Here is a 19386-nt window from a genome sequence, read left to right as displayed (position 1 = left end):
TTGTCAGAATTAATTGCAAAAATGGGAAAGTCGCATATGGGCAGAGCTGAGGCCTGGTCCATGCAGATTACACGAGCAGTAAGAACAGGAGAGACGAAATCCCACACGTGCAAAAAGACATCCAAGAACGTGGAGAGAGGGTCACAAAGACCAAGGGCAAAACAACAAGAAGGGGAGCCGAGGCCCACAGGTAACCGGGAAGAAGTGGGATTGCAATGTGGTCATTAGGAAGGCTCCGCATGCGCTCAAGGAAGCAAAACAAGACAAAAAAGATACATAAAGGGAAGGAGAAAGGGAAGGGAGAAAGGGAAGCGAGATCATATGAGGCTGGGAATTAATTATTAATTAATTCCAAAAGACGGTATCGAGACTAATTGAGCAGACCCTGGTGCCAGTTCGCCTGTGCATGAGTTACAAGTAGCCCCTGCCAAGTGTACAGAATTCTACGGAGGCAGACGCCTCACGCAGCAGCAGGGGGACCCAGCCTGCGCCTTGGCTCATGAGGCACAGAAGCACAGTCCGGTCCGAGTGGTTTGCACGTCTCCGTGCCTGTTCTCTGATGGAGAGAAACTAAAAAGGACGGCCACATCAGATTCTCTTCGCTCAAGCTGAAAGATTGGGTAAGAAGCCTTCTGCAGAGATACAATGGTGCCCCAAACAGAAGAAGATGATTAGAAAACAAAACAAAACAAAAAACTTTTTGTAAAGAAGAAACTGGCAACATAGAGAATAAAGACCAAGGCTGTTGAAAGCAAATTAAAATTCTGTGTGATGCTGGGTATCGTGATCAAGTACCTTTTATGTATTGGGCCTTGAGAAGTCCTGTGAGAAGACATCATCCAGGAAAGCTACATTGGAGAACAAAGACACGCACAAGATTTTTTTGGAGCCTGCAGGAGACGGAAGCATTTGGGCTGAGCAGAAGTGTCACGTGGAACATTTTACATTAACAAAGCGGCGGGCGAGGGCCAGTATGAGGCTTTGGGGTTGGAGAGGAAGCCTCTAGTCATGAAAAGGGTGTGTGTAGGGGGAGAAGTAGCAAGAGCTCTTCTATGAAAACCCCAAAGTGAAACACTTTTAAAGGCAGTTGGCCAACAGCAGGAGGAAGATTGTGGACAGCTTAAGAGCTACAACGTGAATTCAAAGGCACGGGGAATGAGAAAGAGAAGGGTCTTGGACTCCGCTTTCTTACATGGTCTCTGGGACCACACAGATGTTAACCAAACAAACAAACATAAAGGAGGGGAACGGGGAGGAAGACAGAACACCTTACAGCAAAAAAGGAAGGAAGGAAGGATAGGGGGAGGGAGGGAGGGAGAAAGGAAGGAAGAAAGGGAGGGAGAGAGGGAGGGAGGGAGGGAGGGAGGGAGGAGAAAGAAATAGGGGAAGGGAAAGGGAAGGGAGGGAGGAAGAAAGGGAGGGGAGGGAGGGAGGGAGGAAAGGAGGAAGGAAGGAGAAACGAAAAAGAATTAACATTTGGGTTTATTACATTGATAAGAAGTAAATAAGTGATGGATTGGATGTTTGTAGAGTATTTTGGGGTTCTGGTGGTGGGAAAGTTTAAATGTATACAATATAAATATCTTCTATAACAATTTAATGTGAACTCTAAGGAGGTTATTGGCAGAGACTTCTAAGAAAGTAACAAGTGTTCATCTCCCCTGGTTGCTTTCATGGCCACCTGCTCAAATATGATCACTCAAAGCCCCTTTCTGTTCTGGGGCCCTGGGCCTCTCCATGTTCCTACATTGATTCGGGTGATTTATCCCATAGAATAGCATCTCTCCCCAGTGAATTACTAGGTATTCTGCAAAACCCCAATCACCCTTCTCTTGTCTTATCCTAGCTCACCAGAGTCCCTGTGGAGTCCTGCGGTCAGTATCGGAGTTGCAGCGAGTGTCTGGGCTCCGGCGACCCCCACTGCGGCTGGTGTGTGCTCCACAACACGTGAGTACCGCTGGGCAGCTTCCTCCTGCCTCCCACTTCCCCCGTCATTCTCCTCCTCCTCCTCCTCCTCGCCTTTTCTGTCACCACTCTCCTTCCCTTTGACCTCTGTTCTCTCCCTGCCTTTTCTTACTCTCCCTTTTTCTGTATCCTTTGCAAATCGTACCCCCTTCTTTGTTCCGACTTCACTTTAAATTGTCAGATTCCCATAAGAAATATACGGACATGTCAGCCTGGGAATGATGAGTCAGGATATGGAATCATGCGGGTAATTGCACACTGGCGGGCCGGAGGGAGAATTCCTGGACATTTCTGATGGTGACTTGGTTGCAGACTGATGTTCCAGGACTAAATACCAACGAAAAATCCCCTAAACTTTTTTCTCAAGGCTCACGTGGCCGCAAAATCATGTGCGAGATATGGATTCCCCACTTAGTGATTTGACAACAACAGAAGATACTCTTCCATATCTACCCAGAACCTTCTGGCATTTGAGGTGGACATTTCAAGTGCGTAGCACCCAAGGACCATCCCTCTTTGTCAGTACACCCATCTGGCTATCAGAGGACAATGGGCCTGGGCTCACTAGACCAATGAACCCCTGTCTCAAGTGCTGGGCACTCTCCCTGTGTGCTTCTTGGTGCCCGTTCCATGGTATTCTCCAAAGGAGGGAAGGAGGCAACAGTATACAGTGGAGGTAGATGTAGCCTGAGATGTGATTGAGGGCTGGGGTGCAGGGTACCGACAAGCAACCCAGACATGTGGGGAGAGCTGAAAGCCCTCCTTTGGGGACTTGGGGATCGGAAGACTCTTGGCGTTGCTGACTAGAGAAGCCAACAGTAGTTGGGCCCCCCACTCAGAGGGAATTTGTATCCAGTTAAACTGTTGTTGCTGGAACCCCAGGCTTCTAGTCAGCACCTGAAACTGATTTGCTACCAGTTGGACACAGTGTTACACACTAAGGAGGACTTTAGTCTCCCTGCTGAGAGCCTGACTGTATCTGACCAAGGACATTTTCCAGGCGTTTTCGGCTCTAAGAAGGAGGGAGCAGGATCTTGCCCCCATGCAGGGAATGCTTCTGAAAGTGAGAAATATCCTCTTAAATTCTAGCACATTTTCCCCAACGGCATAGTCACCCGCCCGTCCCTTGGGACAAGTTCACACATAGTGAGTCCTTGAGCTCCTTGAACTCCCTTAGGCATGTTATGGTGGGAAAACTTGAGACCCATTGACCCGGTTAACTGAGAGATGACTGGGAAGTGGGGGTGGGGACTGGGCACAAGGGCGTGTATGGAACCAGGAAGCAATAGAACCCACGAGTGGCCAGCAGGACAGAATGGGAGAGACTGCATTCAGAGATCAGACTGGCCCCGATCAGTACAGAAGGGTTGCCTATCTGGTACTTTGCAAGGCAGAAGGGAAGTCATTTCCTTTTTCCCCCACAATGAGGTCTCTCGGGAAGGGACCATGCTCCAAACCCACTGCTTCCTTGGGGTCCTAGGCCACCTGGATTTCTCCTTAGCTGAGGGCGGCTCCGCAGTTCCAGGCTCAGGGCACTCACACCTTAGCATCCCCCAGGGACAATCGGTAAAGCTGGACCCTCAGACACTGTCTGTGGGACCCAAAGACAGGTCTGTGTCAGCTTTGGTCCTGCCTGGTGATGCTGACCTACCTAGCACTAAACCCTGGGAGGAGGAGGGACCCCTAGGCTCTGAGAAGGAAGCAGAGGGGTTGCGGGTACCCTCCCATCCCATCCCTAGAGGCAAGTTAAAGAGGAAGAAGAGGAAGGACCAGAAATTACTTCCTGTGTGGTCTCAGTTTCCTCCTTTGGCAACATAATGCCTGCCTCCCATCCAGTGGCAGAAAACAGGGGTGGTCTGGGGCCCAAGAGAAGTCTGGGAAATTCATGGAGGAACCCATCAGCCTGCACTGGGAAGCCAGCAGCACCGTAATCAGCAAGGCCTAAGGAAAACAGCCATGGACATGAACTTTGGGCATCTGCCACCAAGTCCCAATTCCACAGTCCCCAGCTGGACAGCAAGCTGGGGCAGCCGGACTCACCTGTGGACGGGAGACGGCGATGCCTGTCTTGTGCCCCTCACCGAGTCGCTGGAGAATGAAAGGAGATGGGATTGCTGAAAGCATGTCCTGAACTGTGGAGTGTCGTGAAATGGAAAGCGGAGGTGGGGCAGGAATGGCCCCGCGCGGTCAGGGAAGGACCGAGAGCTCCCGGGTGCGGGTGCCCTGCCTCTAATGACTTCAGGCGACCCCCGTGGATTGTCCAGATGGCTCGACTTCAGATCCATCCTTCCCTTGCTGTGGGCATCCCAGGCTCAAACGGCCTGCCTCTGAGCCACGGCTGCTCCAGCTGGGCTGCCCTCGTCTCCGATAACCTGGCATCCCGTCTGATACTGAAGTTTGCATATCGTATTCGTAGGCGTCGTGTTGGTACAGTGCTCAGTGGGCACACGTGCTCAGAAAGCTAGGGCCGCACGAGGGCTTGGTCTTGGCTGCTCGGTGCGGAGCTGCTGCTGCTGCTGTCGGCGGCTCTCCCTTGCCCCAAATGCCGCGGCCACAGCAACAGGACTCACACCTGAGCTAAGTCCCTCTTGCACATGTATTTTCTCCATGAGGCACAGCATGTTCTTCTCAGGCTTAAAGGCAGTAGACAGCACTTCAACCTAATGCTTGGGGGTCATTTCAAAGAGCAAAGTCGCTGACAAAATGCTCAAAAATGCAAAAAACAAAACAAAACAAACAAACAAACAAACAAAAAAAATACCACGGCACTAAACAGACCATGAAAAGGACATTTGTTTATACGTGAACTGAAACAAGAAAGCTGAGTATCATCCCCTCGTTGAGCTTCTGATAGGAATGGGCGGATGTAGCAAGGCATCGTTTTCTCCATCCCGCTGCTCAAATCCAGGAATGACCCAAAAGTGCCGTCAGTATCCATGTGGGGATTTTCAATAAAGGGTAAGAAGAAAGGTGACTTCACCAATGTGGAATCCACAACTTAAGAGGATCGGAGCTCTGTACATCAGAAACTTAGAATCCTCGTTTATAAGGAGGAAACGAGATCCTTCTCGTGCTGGTGGCAAGCAGATAAAATCAAGTGATAAAGGATGTAAACGTTCGAGGCCCAGCACCAGGTGAAGGGGGTGTCCTCTGAAAGCTTGAGCCTCCTGGTGCCGGGGTCTGTGCAGGCGTGTCTGGTAAATCTCAACTCCTCTGGGAGGACAGAGCTCCCGAGCACCCCTGCATCAGGACAGCCTGCTCACCCCGACACCGCCTCCCAGCGCTAGTCGGCTAGTCGCTGAGGAGGAGCGCTGGCCCACGTGGCTGAATGAAAACCAGAAGGGCCCGGGGTCTTCTAAGATGCTCTATGTGGGAATAGGATGTTTAACATAGAATGAGACAAGCAGAGCTTAAGTGTACACTTGAACAGTTTTGACAAATGCAAAGACCCAGGTAATCTACACTCCCACCAAGATAGGCAAAATGTCGAGGGCGCCTGGGGGGCTCAGCTGGCTAAACATCTGACTCTTGATTTTGCTCAGGTCATGATCTCAGGGTCATGAGATCAAGCGCTACGTTCAGCAGGAGGTCTGGTTCTCTCTCTCCCTATGCCTCTGTCCCTCCCCCAGCTCACATGTATTCTCTCTCCAAAATAAATAAATAAAATCTTCACAACAACAACAACAAATACACACACACAAAATATCCTTCATCCAGAAAGTTCTCTCACGCTCCTTCCCATTCTTTCCAGTGGGACATTCTTCCTTAATCACTTAAGTTCAGGTCAAAGCCAGACACTGCTTTTTCTGATACACTTTCCATTTTATTTTACTTTATTTTCTTTTCTTTTATTTCGCTTTACTTTCTTTCCTTTTCTTTTCTTTACTTTTCATCTTCTTTTCTTTTGTTTTCTTCCCTGCATTTTAAATAGATGCCCCGGACAGTCACGGTTGGGAGGGACCCTCGAGGACATGGCTGGAAAAGGCTGGGGCAGGCAGAGTCAGTGCAGAAGGTGGAGGGGGGCTGGAAGGAGCCTGCAGACACTCCCCTGGGGCACCTCTGTTTGCTGAGAAGGCAGCCTGGTGAAAACTGCTGGGGGACTTATTGCCTGTGGGAGTGCTGTGCCCCCGGGCTGCTTCTCTGTACATCCTCTATCAGTGCCAGGCCCAGGGCCAGGCTCAGGGGAAACAAGGGACTGCACGAGATGGCTTTTGCCTTATTCTTAGGAATAAGGACCCTAATCCAGGGAGGGGGCAGGATTAGGACCAGAATCAGCTCATTGGCAGGTGCCCATCATGGGCGGGCCCTAGTGCCAAGTGCTGCGAGGTTCAGCGAGCCCGACTCTCAGGAAAACCAAGACAGAGAGCCTCAGGAAGAAGGTTCCTTAGAGTGTCAAGTGTCCTTTTCCTGCCACTTTTGCCAGTTTTCCCTATGGTTGTAGGGAGTAGGAGGGTGGGAACTTTGTGAGAAGAGGACAGCAGAAGCTGTGTGTGTGTGTGTGTGAGAGAGAGAGAGAGAGAGAGAGGAAGAGAGAGAGAGAGAAACAGGAGGAGACAGAGAAGAAGGAGAGAGCAAGTGCATAGTTCAAGGGCAGGGCCCGTACTAACAGGTGGCTCAGGTGGCTGAAAGGGCCCTTTCTACCAGCGAGGGCACAGGTGGGATGCAGACTGAACAAGCTTAAGAAATGCATGTGTAATTGAAACCTCCCTTTTGTTGTCTCAGAGGACGGGGCTGCCAACCCAGTTGCACAGAGCATCGCCCCTTTGTTCTCTCATGCGGTCCCTGACCCAGCCCGAGGCTTGCTGGTTTCCGATGGCAACAGTGGTTTCACCAAGCTGGGTTTTTATTTGTCCCTGAATCTTGAGCCCGTCTTTCCAGGGCATTCACCTTGGGCCTGAGCCTACCTGTTCTGACTTGGAGAAAGGTTAAGGAAAGCCTCTGGCCCAGCCCAGCTTTGCCTGTCCTGGGCCTGGAACATTCCCCCCAACCACCAGGGTTGGCACATCCCCAGGCCCTTCTCCATCTCCCCTGCCCACCCCTCCCCCCCGCCCCAGGCCCAGGCCAAGAAGCCAGTCTCGGTCTCAGCAGGTAATGGGATCCCACGGTGGACCCAGCCACATCGATTGGCCCAGACGTTACCTTTCTGAAGAACGTTCATCAGCGTCACTCCTGGGAGGCTCATGTAACCCAAGACTTCAACAGGGGGAAGATAAGACCAGCTTTTATGAAGTCTCTCCCTTGTCCCGTGGTGACCCCTCCCCCTTGCAGATTTCTTCTGTTGGAAGAATGCCCATTGTGGGGTACTTGGCCCGGGTGACTGTGCAGTATCCACTCCTTTTCTTTTTTGTGTGGCTTCTGCCAAGATGGAGAGGGGGAAAGGGAGGGTGAGGAAAAGTACTTCTATCCTGAGCGGAAGGGAGGGGTTACAGCTCAGAACCTGCCTATGGACAGAGCCAGCCTGGGCTCAGTTTCCTCCACTGAGAGCGACAATGGCAGAGTCACCTTGCAGCCACCCTGGAGATGAAAACAAAGGACGTGCGTGAAATGCCCCCGTGGTGATCTGGAGGTCACCCTGATTGCAGTGACTGTGGGAGCAGAGGCTGCGGGTCTGACCCCAGGGCCTCCACCGTGGTCCCTGTCCCTTCCTGTCCCCACCAGACCCAGGATTGGGGGGCTGTGGCTAGGCAGCTGGAACAAAGTCTCCCTGCCTTGGACAGCTCCAACCAGCCACACCGTGGAGGCAGTGTTCAGCAGCCTGGGTCGACACTGGCCCCTGGGAAGCCCTAAAGTCTGTCCTGTAGCCATGGCTAAGTGTCCCCTGAATGAAGTACAAGCCTACCCTAAAAATGAAAGTCCTTCCTTGCTGCTTCTCAGCATATCCCAGAGCCTGGTTTTATTTTATTTTGAAGCTGTGTCAAAGGATTACTTAATACCAACCTGCAAAGGCAATGATCTCTCCAAGGGCTGTTGCAGAAGGCCCACATACTCCCGAGGAACCGTTAGAATCCCGTCTGCCTAGCAGACTCTGTGGTCTATGCTCTGGTCTTCCCCGACTCTCTGCCAGCAAGTTACCAGCCCCTGGTCCGGAGGGAAGAATCCCAGACGGGTTCCTGGGTACAGGCGAGTTTTTCCATCTGTGGCTCAGCAGATGCACAGCAGGGGTTAAGGAAGCTCGCTTTCCCTCTCCTCACTCCTGCCTCCCCCTCCTCCCCACATCCATGTGTATAACACATGCGTTCATGACCAAAGGATGTGAAGTCAACGATGCCAGCAGCTTGTAGGAATTAGGAAAGTCCTGTGGTCCATATGAGGTCTGAGCATCCCTCCCAGGCTCCTGACTTGGCCCCCTGCGGACAGCCTGAGGGGCTGAGCTGCCTCTGAGGTTCAAGTGCAGACGGACACACCATACACCAGCATGCACCACACTCCTTCTGCCCGCACCGCCCTGCACCACGCCTGCTGGCCTGGAGACATTAACAGACATGAAAAGGTCCAGGCTTTGGGATAACGTGTAGCCTGCAGGCTGACTCGGATCAACCCAAGTAACCCGTGAGTGTGCTTCAAGTAACAGCCAGCACCTCCTTGTTACTGACTGGATCACGCGGAAAATAGACTAGCCTCCTACCACTTGCCTCTGCTTCCTCCTCCTCCTCCTCCTCTCTCTCTCTCTCTCTCCCTCCATCTCCTGCCCTCTGTCCCTCCCCCTCCCTGCAATCCTGCTCTTCTCTCCACCTCCTCTTTCCTAACCTATCCTCACCCTTAAAAGAAATAAATAGGTCCAAACCATGCTCCCTACTGACGAAGAGAAGCGAGAGACGGTCCCCGCTTCCCCTTCCTGTTGGGCACCTGCTAGGTGCAATTCTCTTCTCGGAAGCAGGGAACCTCCCTGGGTCCCTTTTATGGCCACCTGAGGTTTGTGTTCAATATATCATTTGTTCGAGGCTTGCAGGGGCGAAAGGAAGGCAGGGTGAGCCTCGGACATGGCACCGAGGGCGGAGCTTGGCTCTCCCTCCAGACATGCTGGTGGGCCAGGACCACATGGTTGCCATGTAAACCCACAAAGGTCCTTAGGCATCGTCTGGACTCCTACACCTGCTGGTTCTGCGAAGTCCTGTGCCCTCCTCCTGCGCCAGGGGGTGGGGTCCGGGAGGCAGGGAACCCCACAGCCTTTGCTCTGGTTGGCTTTGGAGCTTTAGAGATGGCAAAATGTTGTGAGTTCAGTTGCCGGTTCCGTGGCTGGTGACAAGGGAAATGGTAGTGTAGTCATGGTTTATCCAGAAACAGCCTAAATACTTAGGTCAAGGCCATAGACCCTAGAATTTTGACACAGCAGGGCTGGCCTGGTCCACGCCCTTCCTGCAGAAACCTCTTGCACGCTCATCTGCCTGGAAGGGTTCCTTTCCCCATCTAGCTCACCTTCCTCCAAGCCGCACAGATGTGTCTGCCCATTTCCACAGGTTTTCCTGACAAGGACAAGGCCAACGGTACTGGCAAACCCAGTTTCTCCCCTCACCAGGGTTCCCAGATGCGGATACAGTGACCAAAGAGGTGTTAGAGTGAGCATTCCTCTTAGCCCTTCTGTAAAGATCATTTGGGAAACCCTACCCCCACCCCAATTTTTCAGTCTCCTCAAATTTCAAGCACAGCTCCCCACAATGGTGCCCTTCAGCCCAGACCATGACGAACGTGAGACATTAAGGACGGCTGGGGGTCAGCTGTGGGCAGAAGTCGGGAGACACTCTTATGTCAAAGGTTGGTGGCCCCTGCTGGAGGGCCAGGGGATGGGCCAGCCCCCTGCCCACCCACCCCCTGCCTGGAGGCTCACCCAGGCTGCACTCGAAGCCCCAATTCCAAATTGGAAATTTGCTTGCCCAGCCGGTGGTCCTGGACGTTAATATTTCTATCACTGTCCCTAGGAATTAATTTCTAAAGAGCTTAATAACCACCTCTTCCCTCTCCCTCACCCGCTTCCTTCCTCCATTCCTCTCTTTTCCAATTTTCCACTTGGCTGGGAATTCTCCAGCAGCAAAAGTTCAGGCTTAGGGGAGGGCGGAGGTGGCTGCTTCATTAGAGAGGATAATCTCATTGGAACCACTGGCTTGAATAATAACCCCTCCAGGGGCCAGACCTCTGTCCCCACGGCCTTTCAGCACCTCTGGACTAGGGCTGGAGGGTCCAACTGCAGAGAAAGCGGCATGAGGAAGGGCTGTAGGAGGAGGGGACCAGGGCCACCCTCCAGTTCTGGGGGCCTGCCTGAGCTATCGGCTGGGGTCTGCTTCCTGCTGCCCCCTGCAGGTCTGTGTTGGGGGAGGGGCGGCGAGGGTGGTGGCATGGGTGACTGTCTGAAGATCCCAGGTCACCTGGAGTGTATTGTCGAACCTGCTTGGCAGATGGGTGAAGCAGGACCTTCCTCCAGCTCCAGGGTCCTTCCGTAGCAGAATAAGAGGAAATGCTGTAAGAAGCATCTGGAGACCCACTGAAGGAAACATCTAAGCCATCACCCCCGCACAGCCCCCAAAAGTCATGCATGAATCCTTTGCACACTTGCCAGCTCTTGCCTGGGCTAATGAGAAATCACAGTCCTGGAAGAGTAGGGGGCCATTACCCTGACAGACCCGGTAAGGACTCAGAAGGGATCTGTCCTTCCCCTCCATTATCCTATCACATCTAAGGTCAGTGGTCTGTGCGTTAGGACATTTGCAGCCTCACCCTCATGGGCCCTGAGGGAAAGTAGAAATGTCAAAACATCCCTGACACTGACCTTAAACTTGACTTTCCACAAAGAGAGCTGAGTAGTCAATACCCTTTGACAGCTGGTGAGAAAGCAGAGCTCCAAGCAAACCAGACCACTCATTCCGTTTTTCCTCCTTCCTGGCCTCTGGGGTCCCCCCATCCCTCATTAGGAGGAAAACTGCTGGAACCATCTCTGTCTTTCTGTTTCTGGTTTACCCCATGGGCCAGTCTGAAAACGCTTGCTTCTATGTCAGCTGCAGTTCGGGAAGGCATGCATGAGGAAGGCAGAGCAGGGATGGTATCATAATACTGCCGGACGTTTATTGAAGGCTCATTGCCTGCGAGCTATGCCCTGTTCTAAATACTTCACTTATATAACCTCATTTCATTCTCCATAATAATCCTATGTGGTAGATGCTATTTTGTCCCCATTTTGTAGAAGAGAAAAGTGAGGCATCAAGAGGTTAAGTAATTTGCCAAAAATTACACGGTTAGATGGGATGTTTCAGATTGTAAACTACAGGTGGCTTTCTTGGTAAGACCTAAACCTGGGGGAAGGGGATGACGAGTATTTGGTTCAGGGGCTCTCAAATTTGGGGAGCCATGGAAAGATGCAACTACATGATCCTTGGAAGCAGCAAACCATGCAGGTAGACCTCATCTTGAAATCCCTCCAGCCAAGTGCCTTTGGACCCTTGCAAGAGAGGTGGGGTCCTTTCTTCGTCATCAAGATTTCTTTTTTTTTTTTAAATTTTATTTATTTATTTGAGAGAGAGAGACAGTGAGAGAGAGCATGAGCGAGGAGAAGGTCAGAGAGCGAAGCAGACTCCCCATGGAGCTGGGAGCCCGATGTGGGACTCGATCCCGGGACTCCAGGATCACGCCCTGAGCCGAAGGCAGTCGTCCAACCAACTGAGCACCCAGGCGTCCCCGTCATCAAGATTTCTATTTGGCGTCATCAAGATTTCTATTTGGCAGGTTAAGTTTGGCCTGGATGCAGGTTCATTTTTCTCTCTATGTAATTTAATCAAAGACATTTTTCAGACCTTCTGATTGCTCTTGGAAGTCAGAACTTCAAAGTTGGGGAGTCAGTGAATAATTTAAGCCCATACCAGCTCTCTGGGTCTACCATTAATGGGAGTAATAACACTATTAATAGCGATGTCAGTGCAGACACCCTGGAAAAGTCCATAACATTAGCTTAATGGCTGGAGGTAATGAAGTCCTCACAGACGAGCTAGCCTGGTAAATTAACTTCCAGGACTTTTAGGCAGATGCCCTCGTTGCCATGGTCTGCTAGAGCAGTCAGGGAGTGCCCGGGAGGTGACCACAATCGTGTCTGACCCTTTGCTCTCAGGATTCCTAGAAGGATCCTAGAGAAGTCACCAGTTGCAATGATATTCCGAGTGCGTCCTTGTGGCAGGCAAAAATAGTGATTAGCCTGGAGATGAAGCTTGAAGGGAAATTTTGACATTGCCTCAAGCCACATGAAGAGAACATCAAGATGGTGGGGAGATGGGTTTAGTCTGTAGCAAGGTGGTCTGACCCTCGCTTCTCGGTCTCGAAGCTTTGGGGAGGTACAGCGCAGTGGTCACGGACAAAAGCTCCAGGGTTCATCTGTGTTCAAATACTCGTTCTCTCTGATTAGCTGGTGATTTTGGGCAAGTGACTTACCCACCCTTTCTTCAGTTTCCTGGTCTATAAAATGGGTTTTTCAGTGGTACTTGCCTCGCGACATTGTTGAGAGACGTTGACATGAACTATAAACCTCTTAAACTGTGGTGCCTACAAAGCGCTCCGTGGCCAGCAGCTGTGAGTGTATGACTCAGAATTGTTTTCTAGTTTCTCGTTACACATTCAGTTTACTCTGTGGCCATTGTTTCTGTCCCTGGGTCTCCTCTTCTGCATTTAGTCCACACTTTCGGTGAATTCTCCTTCATTTACTGAATTCTCCCCTGACTCTCCACCATCCCTCCCACTGAAGCCAAAGGTGTCTTCTTCCCCTGTGGTGTTCCACTGTGCCCAGTCACTGCAAGAGTGGCTCAGGATGTCCTGGAGCCTCTCTTCCCTCATCTCTAGCTCCAGGCTTCACCTGTCTGCTTCTCAAGGTGGATGCTCCCTCCCCAGTATCCACTCCCCATGAGGGCTCCACAGGACATCCTGGCCTTTCTGGTTCGTACTTAACTCCTTGCCTGATGCTCATTCCTGTCCCTTCCAGTCCCCAACACCCTCCTTCCTCTGAACTCTGTTCTCTTTAACCAAAGCAGATCAGCCACTCAGGAATGATTTCCCTGCTGCCACAGCTTACCTCAGCCTGTCTCTCTGAAGACCCTGCTTCCCTTGCCCCTACAGCAGAATCAGGGGTCTGCAGTTTCCAAATCACAGCAGCTCAGCGAAGGTCCGCATGCCCATGGTTTATCTGACTTGGATTAAATGCTACTCCCTAAAGCTCAGATAGGTGTGTGCAGGGAACTCCCACTGGAAGGCAGGGATGGCCCGACCCCGGAGCAGAGAGCTTAAGCACCTTCCCCATGCATGCTGTGCACATTTGGGTGAAGGGCTGTGATTCTCAGGTGCATGTAAGCCACATCACTTAGGCCTATGAGTTCCCAGGTCACCCTGGATGGCATCCACATGTGACACAGTGTACTTTGAGCGACACAGCTGCTAAGCGTCCACTCTGCTCCTTTGATCCTTCCTTCCCTTCCTCCCCCCACCCACATTTGTGTTCTGTCTGCTGGACAGGAGGTATACAGGGGATCTCAAAATAAGTTAGGCAGGGTCTCTTCTTTGGAGCTCACACCTGGTAGGAGGTACCCATAATTATCATATAGTCAGAGAAGTTCTAGATGATAAGAAACCCCCGGATGTTCTTCACTTTGCCTAGGCTGGTGGAGGGGAGAGATTGCAAGTGCATAATGGCAGACCCATGTCTGGAAGGGTAGGTGGAAGTTGGACAGAAGAAATGGGCAGGGAGGGTTTGTATGGAGGGTGACACAAGGTGAGGAAATCTGCAAGAGTATATTGTATATATATTACAAGAGCGATATATATATATATATATATATATATATATATATATATATATTGAGAGAGCAGTTCTCAGTTTGCCTAAGTGGGGAGGAGGGCTGAAGATGAGTGGGGAGGTAGAACAGTGACTCCGCTACTCTTTATAGGAAAGAGGAGTACTGGAGGGGTCTTTGGGATGCCCCTCGAGTCTCTGCATTTGGCAACGAGGTATTAGACTTGCTAAATTCGGCCATGGTCGGGGAGGACCAGGCTGGAGGAAGGAGGCAGAAAGGTCAGTCCTGGACATATTGAATTTGTTCATGTCCTGGGAGCTGCTGGCAGGGCCTGACCTCTGTCTCGGCCCCTTGCTGGAGGAAGTGGCCATCTCCTGAGTCATGCGTCACTCTGTCCCTCCCAGGTGCACCCGGAAGGAGCGCTGTGCGCGGTCCAGAGAGCCCCGCAGGTTTGCCTCTGAGATGAAGCAGTGCGTCCGGCTGACCGTCCACCCCAGCAACATCTCTGTTTCCCAGTACAATGTCCTGGTAAGGGCAGGGGGATGTGGGTCCAGGGACGCTGCAGAACCCTCTCCCCACGGAAGCCCACCCAGGCCCCTCAGGAGAGCTGGGCCCCACCTGACCAGCCTTGCTGCTCGAGAGCAGCGTTAGAGGATGCGTCCCTGGAGATGGAAGAGGGGAACAGGCACAGGGATATGGGGCAAAGGCTTTCTGCACCATGGGTAGAAAGACAGGGAAAAGTGTGATACCAAGCAGGATCGAAAGGGTGACATTCCTGTCCCTTGGGGTGTTGGGAAGGACGTCTTTGTCTATAAGATGGGAAGAACGTATGCAGAGGGGGAAAAGGGCAGGATGGCTCCCATGTCCATGCATTGGGCGCTTGGTGGTTGGTTTGCCATTTTTCCAAAACTGGGGACAATCAGGAGGAGCTTAACCACAAGACCTCAGTCCTGCCAGCCTTTCTTTCTACAGACGCATCCCCTAAGCACTCCTGTTTCCTGGGGCCAAATCCATTCATATGTAATAAAGGTTCCTCTGTGTCTGTCCCTTTGCACCCCACCACTTTGCCTCTATGTCTTGTGAACACCTGGCTCTCTTCTTCTCTATGCCAATATCGCCTCCTGTTTTCCCTCTTTCTTTCTCTCTGATCTCTCTTGCTCTCCCTCTTTCTTCCTTTTCTCCACGTCCTCCCTTTCCCCACTTCACTCTCTTCCTCTCTCTCCCCTCGCCCCGCTGTTCACAGCTGGTCCTAGAGACATACAATGTCCCGGAGCTGTCAGCTGGTGTCAACTGCACCTTTGAGGACCTGTCAGAGACGGACGGGCTGGTGGTGGGCAATCAGATCCAGTGCTACTCCCCAGCAGCCAAGGAGGTACCCCGGATAATCACCGAGAACGGTAAGTGGTCCCTGGAGGCAAAATTGGGTGGCATGCCCTTCCCCCCGCCCTGATGAGAACTTGGGACAGGCATGGGGGCATTGAGGGAGCACAAACAGGGGAGAGCCAGGAGAGGGGTGCATTGGTGGGTATGATACGGAAGAAGGGGATGGAGTGTCTTTTCACTGCTCTTACAAATAGCTGTTGAAACCAGGTGTGAAATCAGGTGTGCTTCCTGGAGGCAATGTCATCCTAGGTGAGGAGAAGCTGCAAAGAGAGTGGAGAGAGGGCAAGGCCAGGACAGCATCAGAATGTGCCGGTTGGGTTCAGAGGCGGTCCTGGAGCCTGAGGGGGCGAGCATGGAGGGGCCGGGGTGGGGGGGAGCTGGTCAGGAGCAGGGGTGGGGGTGGGGATGCCAGGGCCCATCAGGCTCCTTACCCTGCCTGCACAGCCTGGTCTCTGATCTCGGGCCACTGCCTGCCATCCCCACCCTGCCGTGCCGTCCCAGAGCGGCAAGTTCATGGCCACCTGCACTAGGAGGAACGGGGGTGGAAAGAGGCCCAACACTGGGGAGGGACAGGCCCAGCCTGGGCAGATTGATTCCATGTTGGTGCTCCCATTTGGGCTTGTCACATTTGTTCCCAGCTGATTGATTAATGAGACTCTCTGGGAAGGCACAGAACAAGCCTGGAAGTGGGGGCCTGGGGTCAGGGCTGTGAATTAAACATGGGCTCCAGCTCCTCCCTGGTGCCAGCTGAGGACTGCGGGAACTGCCACCGGGATGGAGCCCTGAGGCCCCACCCAGAGGTGGGGAGTGTCTCCTTACCGAGATGAGGAATGACCTTAGACGCGCACCACACACACATTTACTCAAGACCTTGTGCGTGGCCTGCAGCAGTGTTACGAAGAGCCTACACATTCTTCCTGGTACCTAATCAGTGTGTGTGTGTGTGTGTGTGTGTGCGCGCGTGTAATTCTGAGAGTCTGGCCTGGGCACCCTGCATGGGAGCCTGTCACAGTGGGCAGACAGGAGAGAAGCTGCTGAGCATGGGAGGGGCGGGTGCCAGCAACACAGCGTGCACAGAGGAATGGACCAGAAGCGCCCTCTGCAGATGCTCTCAGGGCTGTCCTGGGACTGGGCCCAGCTGAATCAGAGTCCTGCCAGGGCTGAGAGCACCCCTGGGGGGCAGGCTCCCCCTTCCCAGGATGCATCACTCTCAGGGGGACCCTCACACAGAGTCTTGGGCTCCCGTTGAACTTGTGGTTGACTCCACCCCACAGGGGACCACCATGTCGTCCAGCTGCAGCTCAAGTCAAAGGAGACAGGCATGACCTTTGCCAGCACCAGCTTTGTCTTCTACAATTGCAGCGTCCACAACTCGTAAGTGTCCCCCAACCTCACTCAGCTAGTTCCCTGTTCCCAGGGGTCAAGGTTCATCCAGAGATGGAAGGTGCCAGCACTTTTGGCAAGGAGTGGCCATCTAGAGGCCCTGTAGGGAGAAGGAGGCAAGAAAGGCCCCTCCTCCTGTACCCACAGGGTTAAGGGGAAGAGGCAGGGAAGAGCAGAGTAAGAACCACTGGTGTAGGACCTCCGAATCCGTAGCCCACACATCTTCACTGGCATCAATCTGTCTAACCCGATGTGGTTCCCACCATCTGCAGAGGAAGACGGTGCCCCTCACCCGAAGAACAGAGGAGCCAGCACCCTGGGTGACAAGAGGGGTCTAAGGAGGGAGAGGAGCCCCCACGGGTGTCTGGGCCAAGCACCAAAGGGTCAGCCCTCCCCAGTCCCCTGTGGGCTAGCTCAGTACTTGGACTACAGAGGATCAGAGTGGGGCCCAAAGGCACATGCTGGCGGACTCCAGCTGCAGCCCAGGCCCTGTCTGAAGCATCCACTACCCAAGGGAAGGCATGGGGACCAGAGTCTTGGACTCTGGAGTCAGACCAGCTGGAAACTTAACCATTCATGTCCCAGTGTCCTCTGTCCATGGGGGAAATTGTAGTCCTTCTTCCAAGAATGTCACCCAAATATTTCACCACTGACATGGCTGGGGCCCTTCTGGGCATAGCCCCCGTTGGCTGGTCACTGCCCCTGGTCGCTGCCTGTGCTCATCAGCCCAGCTTGGTGCACAAGACAGCTGTGAGGACTAGAAGAGCCGCCACAAGCACAGCGTTTAGAGCCACTGTCTGGGCATGGCTCATGTTTTTGCTGTTATTATATGATTATTTCCTCTCTAAAATGATGGAGTTGGACCAGACTGAGAAGGTATGAGCCAGAGAAACCTTTCTCCAACCAAAACTAGGTGTGGAAGCCCGATATACAAAACAGACGGAAGGAGGAGCTAATCTGGTTGAGGGTTGGGACGGCCTGGGTCCGCGCCGACCTGAAACCCCACGCATCTATCTCCTTGTCTCCAACAAAACTCATGGAACCCCCAGGGCTCCACGGAACATCACTGGAAAACCAGAGGACCTGATCTCATAAAGCCCTGCTTGCTTTAAATGCTATTCTGTTTTCCTTTCCCTATAGAACAAGCTAGTTAACATAACCAAAGACACTTCTGGGCTCTGGGCTGGTGGAACGTTAGTCTACCTATCTGGTTATGGCAGGTGTGAGTCCAGCGCTTGGCTAACTCTGGGGCTCCAAGGAAGAGGTAGTCAGGCCTTCCGGCCAAAAACAAGTTGCATCGACGCCAGAATTCTCTTCCTGATTCTTGCCACAGAGCTGCCCGTGGCTTTACCACTGGTGGCCTTTTCCCTTGCTCCCCTTTTGTCCCTCTAGGAAAGCAGAGTAGACAGATAAAATCATGTGTGAGGTTTCCAGGCAGTCCAGAAAATCATTTTAAGCATCTACCAGATATAAGAAGTATCATTAGACAGGAAGGGTCAACAGTGAGTAGGACTCAGAGACCCAAGCTGTGCTTCCAGAAGTCATGGCCGTGTGACTAGTGGATGAACTGGGCAGTGAGTAAGTAAAATATGATACAGCAAGACCAGGATGGTCCCAGAGACATAAACAGAGTGGTTAATGGGATAACGGCCCAGGGTGACCAACTCTCCATTGGTCAAAGAAGGAAGAAGAGATGGGCTGGTGAGGGAAGGGGAAGTGGTACTCCAGGGAGAAAGACAGCGTGGGGAGAGCACAGCCTGTTCTCAGCTGAAGCAGCAAACACATGTGGAGACAGTGGGCCTGGACATCATAAAGGGCTTAACCTGCAGGGCAAGGCATTTGGGTTTTACCGTCTGGAAGATGGGAACCATGCTGGGTTTTAAGCAGGAAGAAGCTCTTACCATGTTACCTTTGTTTCTTGGGGGTGGAGTGTAGAAGCAGGATTGCTGGCTATGCGGAGACCCACTGCACTGGGAGAGCAGCCTGGAACCTTCCTCTGCTGGGGCGGGTCCATGTGGGTCCTTGACAGTGAGATCCATGAGTCGATTGGAATTCAACCTCGATTTCTTTCTCAGCACTAAATGTGTGGGCCCTTCTACTCTAGACCTCATTGTCCCCTAGTTCAACACAAGAAGGCACCACCCTGTGGAGATGGAGTATGGTGGATTAGGCCATTGGGGATCAACATTTTCACCTACCTGAGTGAGGGGGAGAAGGCCACAGAATCTGGGCATCCTGAGAACTTGAAGCTGAAAGGGACAGATTTGTATCAGATCTGCTCTTTCTGAGTGTTGGAAGGTGGTTTAAAAAATATTTAGCTAGACCCAGATGTCTTAGTCCCTCTGCTTTTGGTTCACCAAAGCTCTTTACTTTGTGCCTGTTCCTCCTCTGTGCACAGGTGCCTGTCCTGCGTTGAGAGCCCATACCGATGCCACTGGTGCAAATACCGGCACGTCTGTACCCATGACCCCAAGACTTGCTCCTTCCAGGAAGGCCGAGTCAAGCTGCCTGAGGTAGGTCTGGGCACCGAGCATGGTGAGTGCTTCTTGCCATGAGCATGGGACACAAAAAGCAGGCCTGCCCTTAAGAAGAGAAAACAAAGGTAAATTCTACAGGACTGGCTTCCGCCCCATCTCTGACTCTTAAGGGACTGCCACATGGAAGCAGTAAAGATGCAAAGCCCTGCGCTGGGGCCAGTGGGCTCTGGGTCAATCCTGGAGGGTCAGCTATAGGCAAAGGTACATTCTAGGTCACTCTAGCCATGAAGACCCTCCACATGCCAGGTGAGTTCTGGAACAATTCCAGAGAGATGGGCTGGTGTATGTGTGTGTGTGTGATAGAAATAATCACAAGTACACAGCAAGACTATGTATAGACTCCTTGGCTGTCTCTCAGAGCA

General features: G+C 52.4%; 1 protein-coding gene across 1 annotated transcript in view; it reads left to right on the top strand.

The window, feature by feature from the left end:
- Positions 1 to 19386, top strand: part of PLXNA4 (plexin A4) — a 426564-nt gene that overhangs the window by 317354 nt on the left and 89824 nt on the right. The window contains exons 5-9 of the mRNA XM_044246582.1: positions 1847 to 1947; positions 14126 to 14249; positions 14965 to 15118; positions 16379 to 16478; positions 18886 to 19000. Coding sequence (XP_044102517.1) covers positions 1847 to 1947; positions 14126 to 14249; positions 14965 to 15118; positions 16379 to 16478; positions 18886 to 19000 — 594 coding nt within the window. The remainder of the gene's footprint in view (positions 1 to 1846; positions 1948 to 14125; positions 14250 to 14964; positions 15119 to 16378; positions 16479 to 18885; positions 19001 to 19386) is intronic.

This window comes from Neovison vison, chromosome 4 (assembly GCF_020171115.1).
Source record: "Neovison vison isolate M4711 chromosome 4, ASM_NN_V1, whole genome shotgun sequence".
Taxonomy (NCBI): Eukaryota; Metazoa; Chordata; class Mammalia; order Carnivora; family Mustelidae; genus Neogale; species Neogale vison.
Note: the sequence above shows the minus strand (reverse complement) of the source record. Positions and strands in the feature narration are given on the sequence as shown.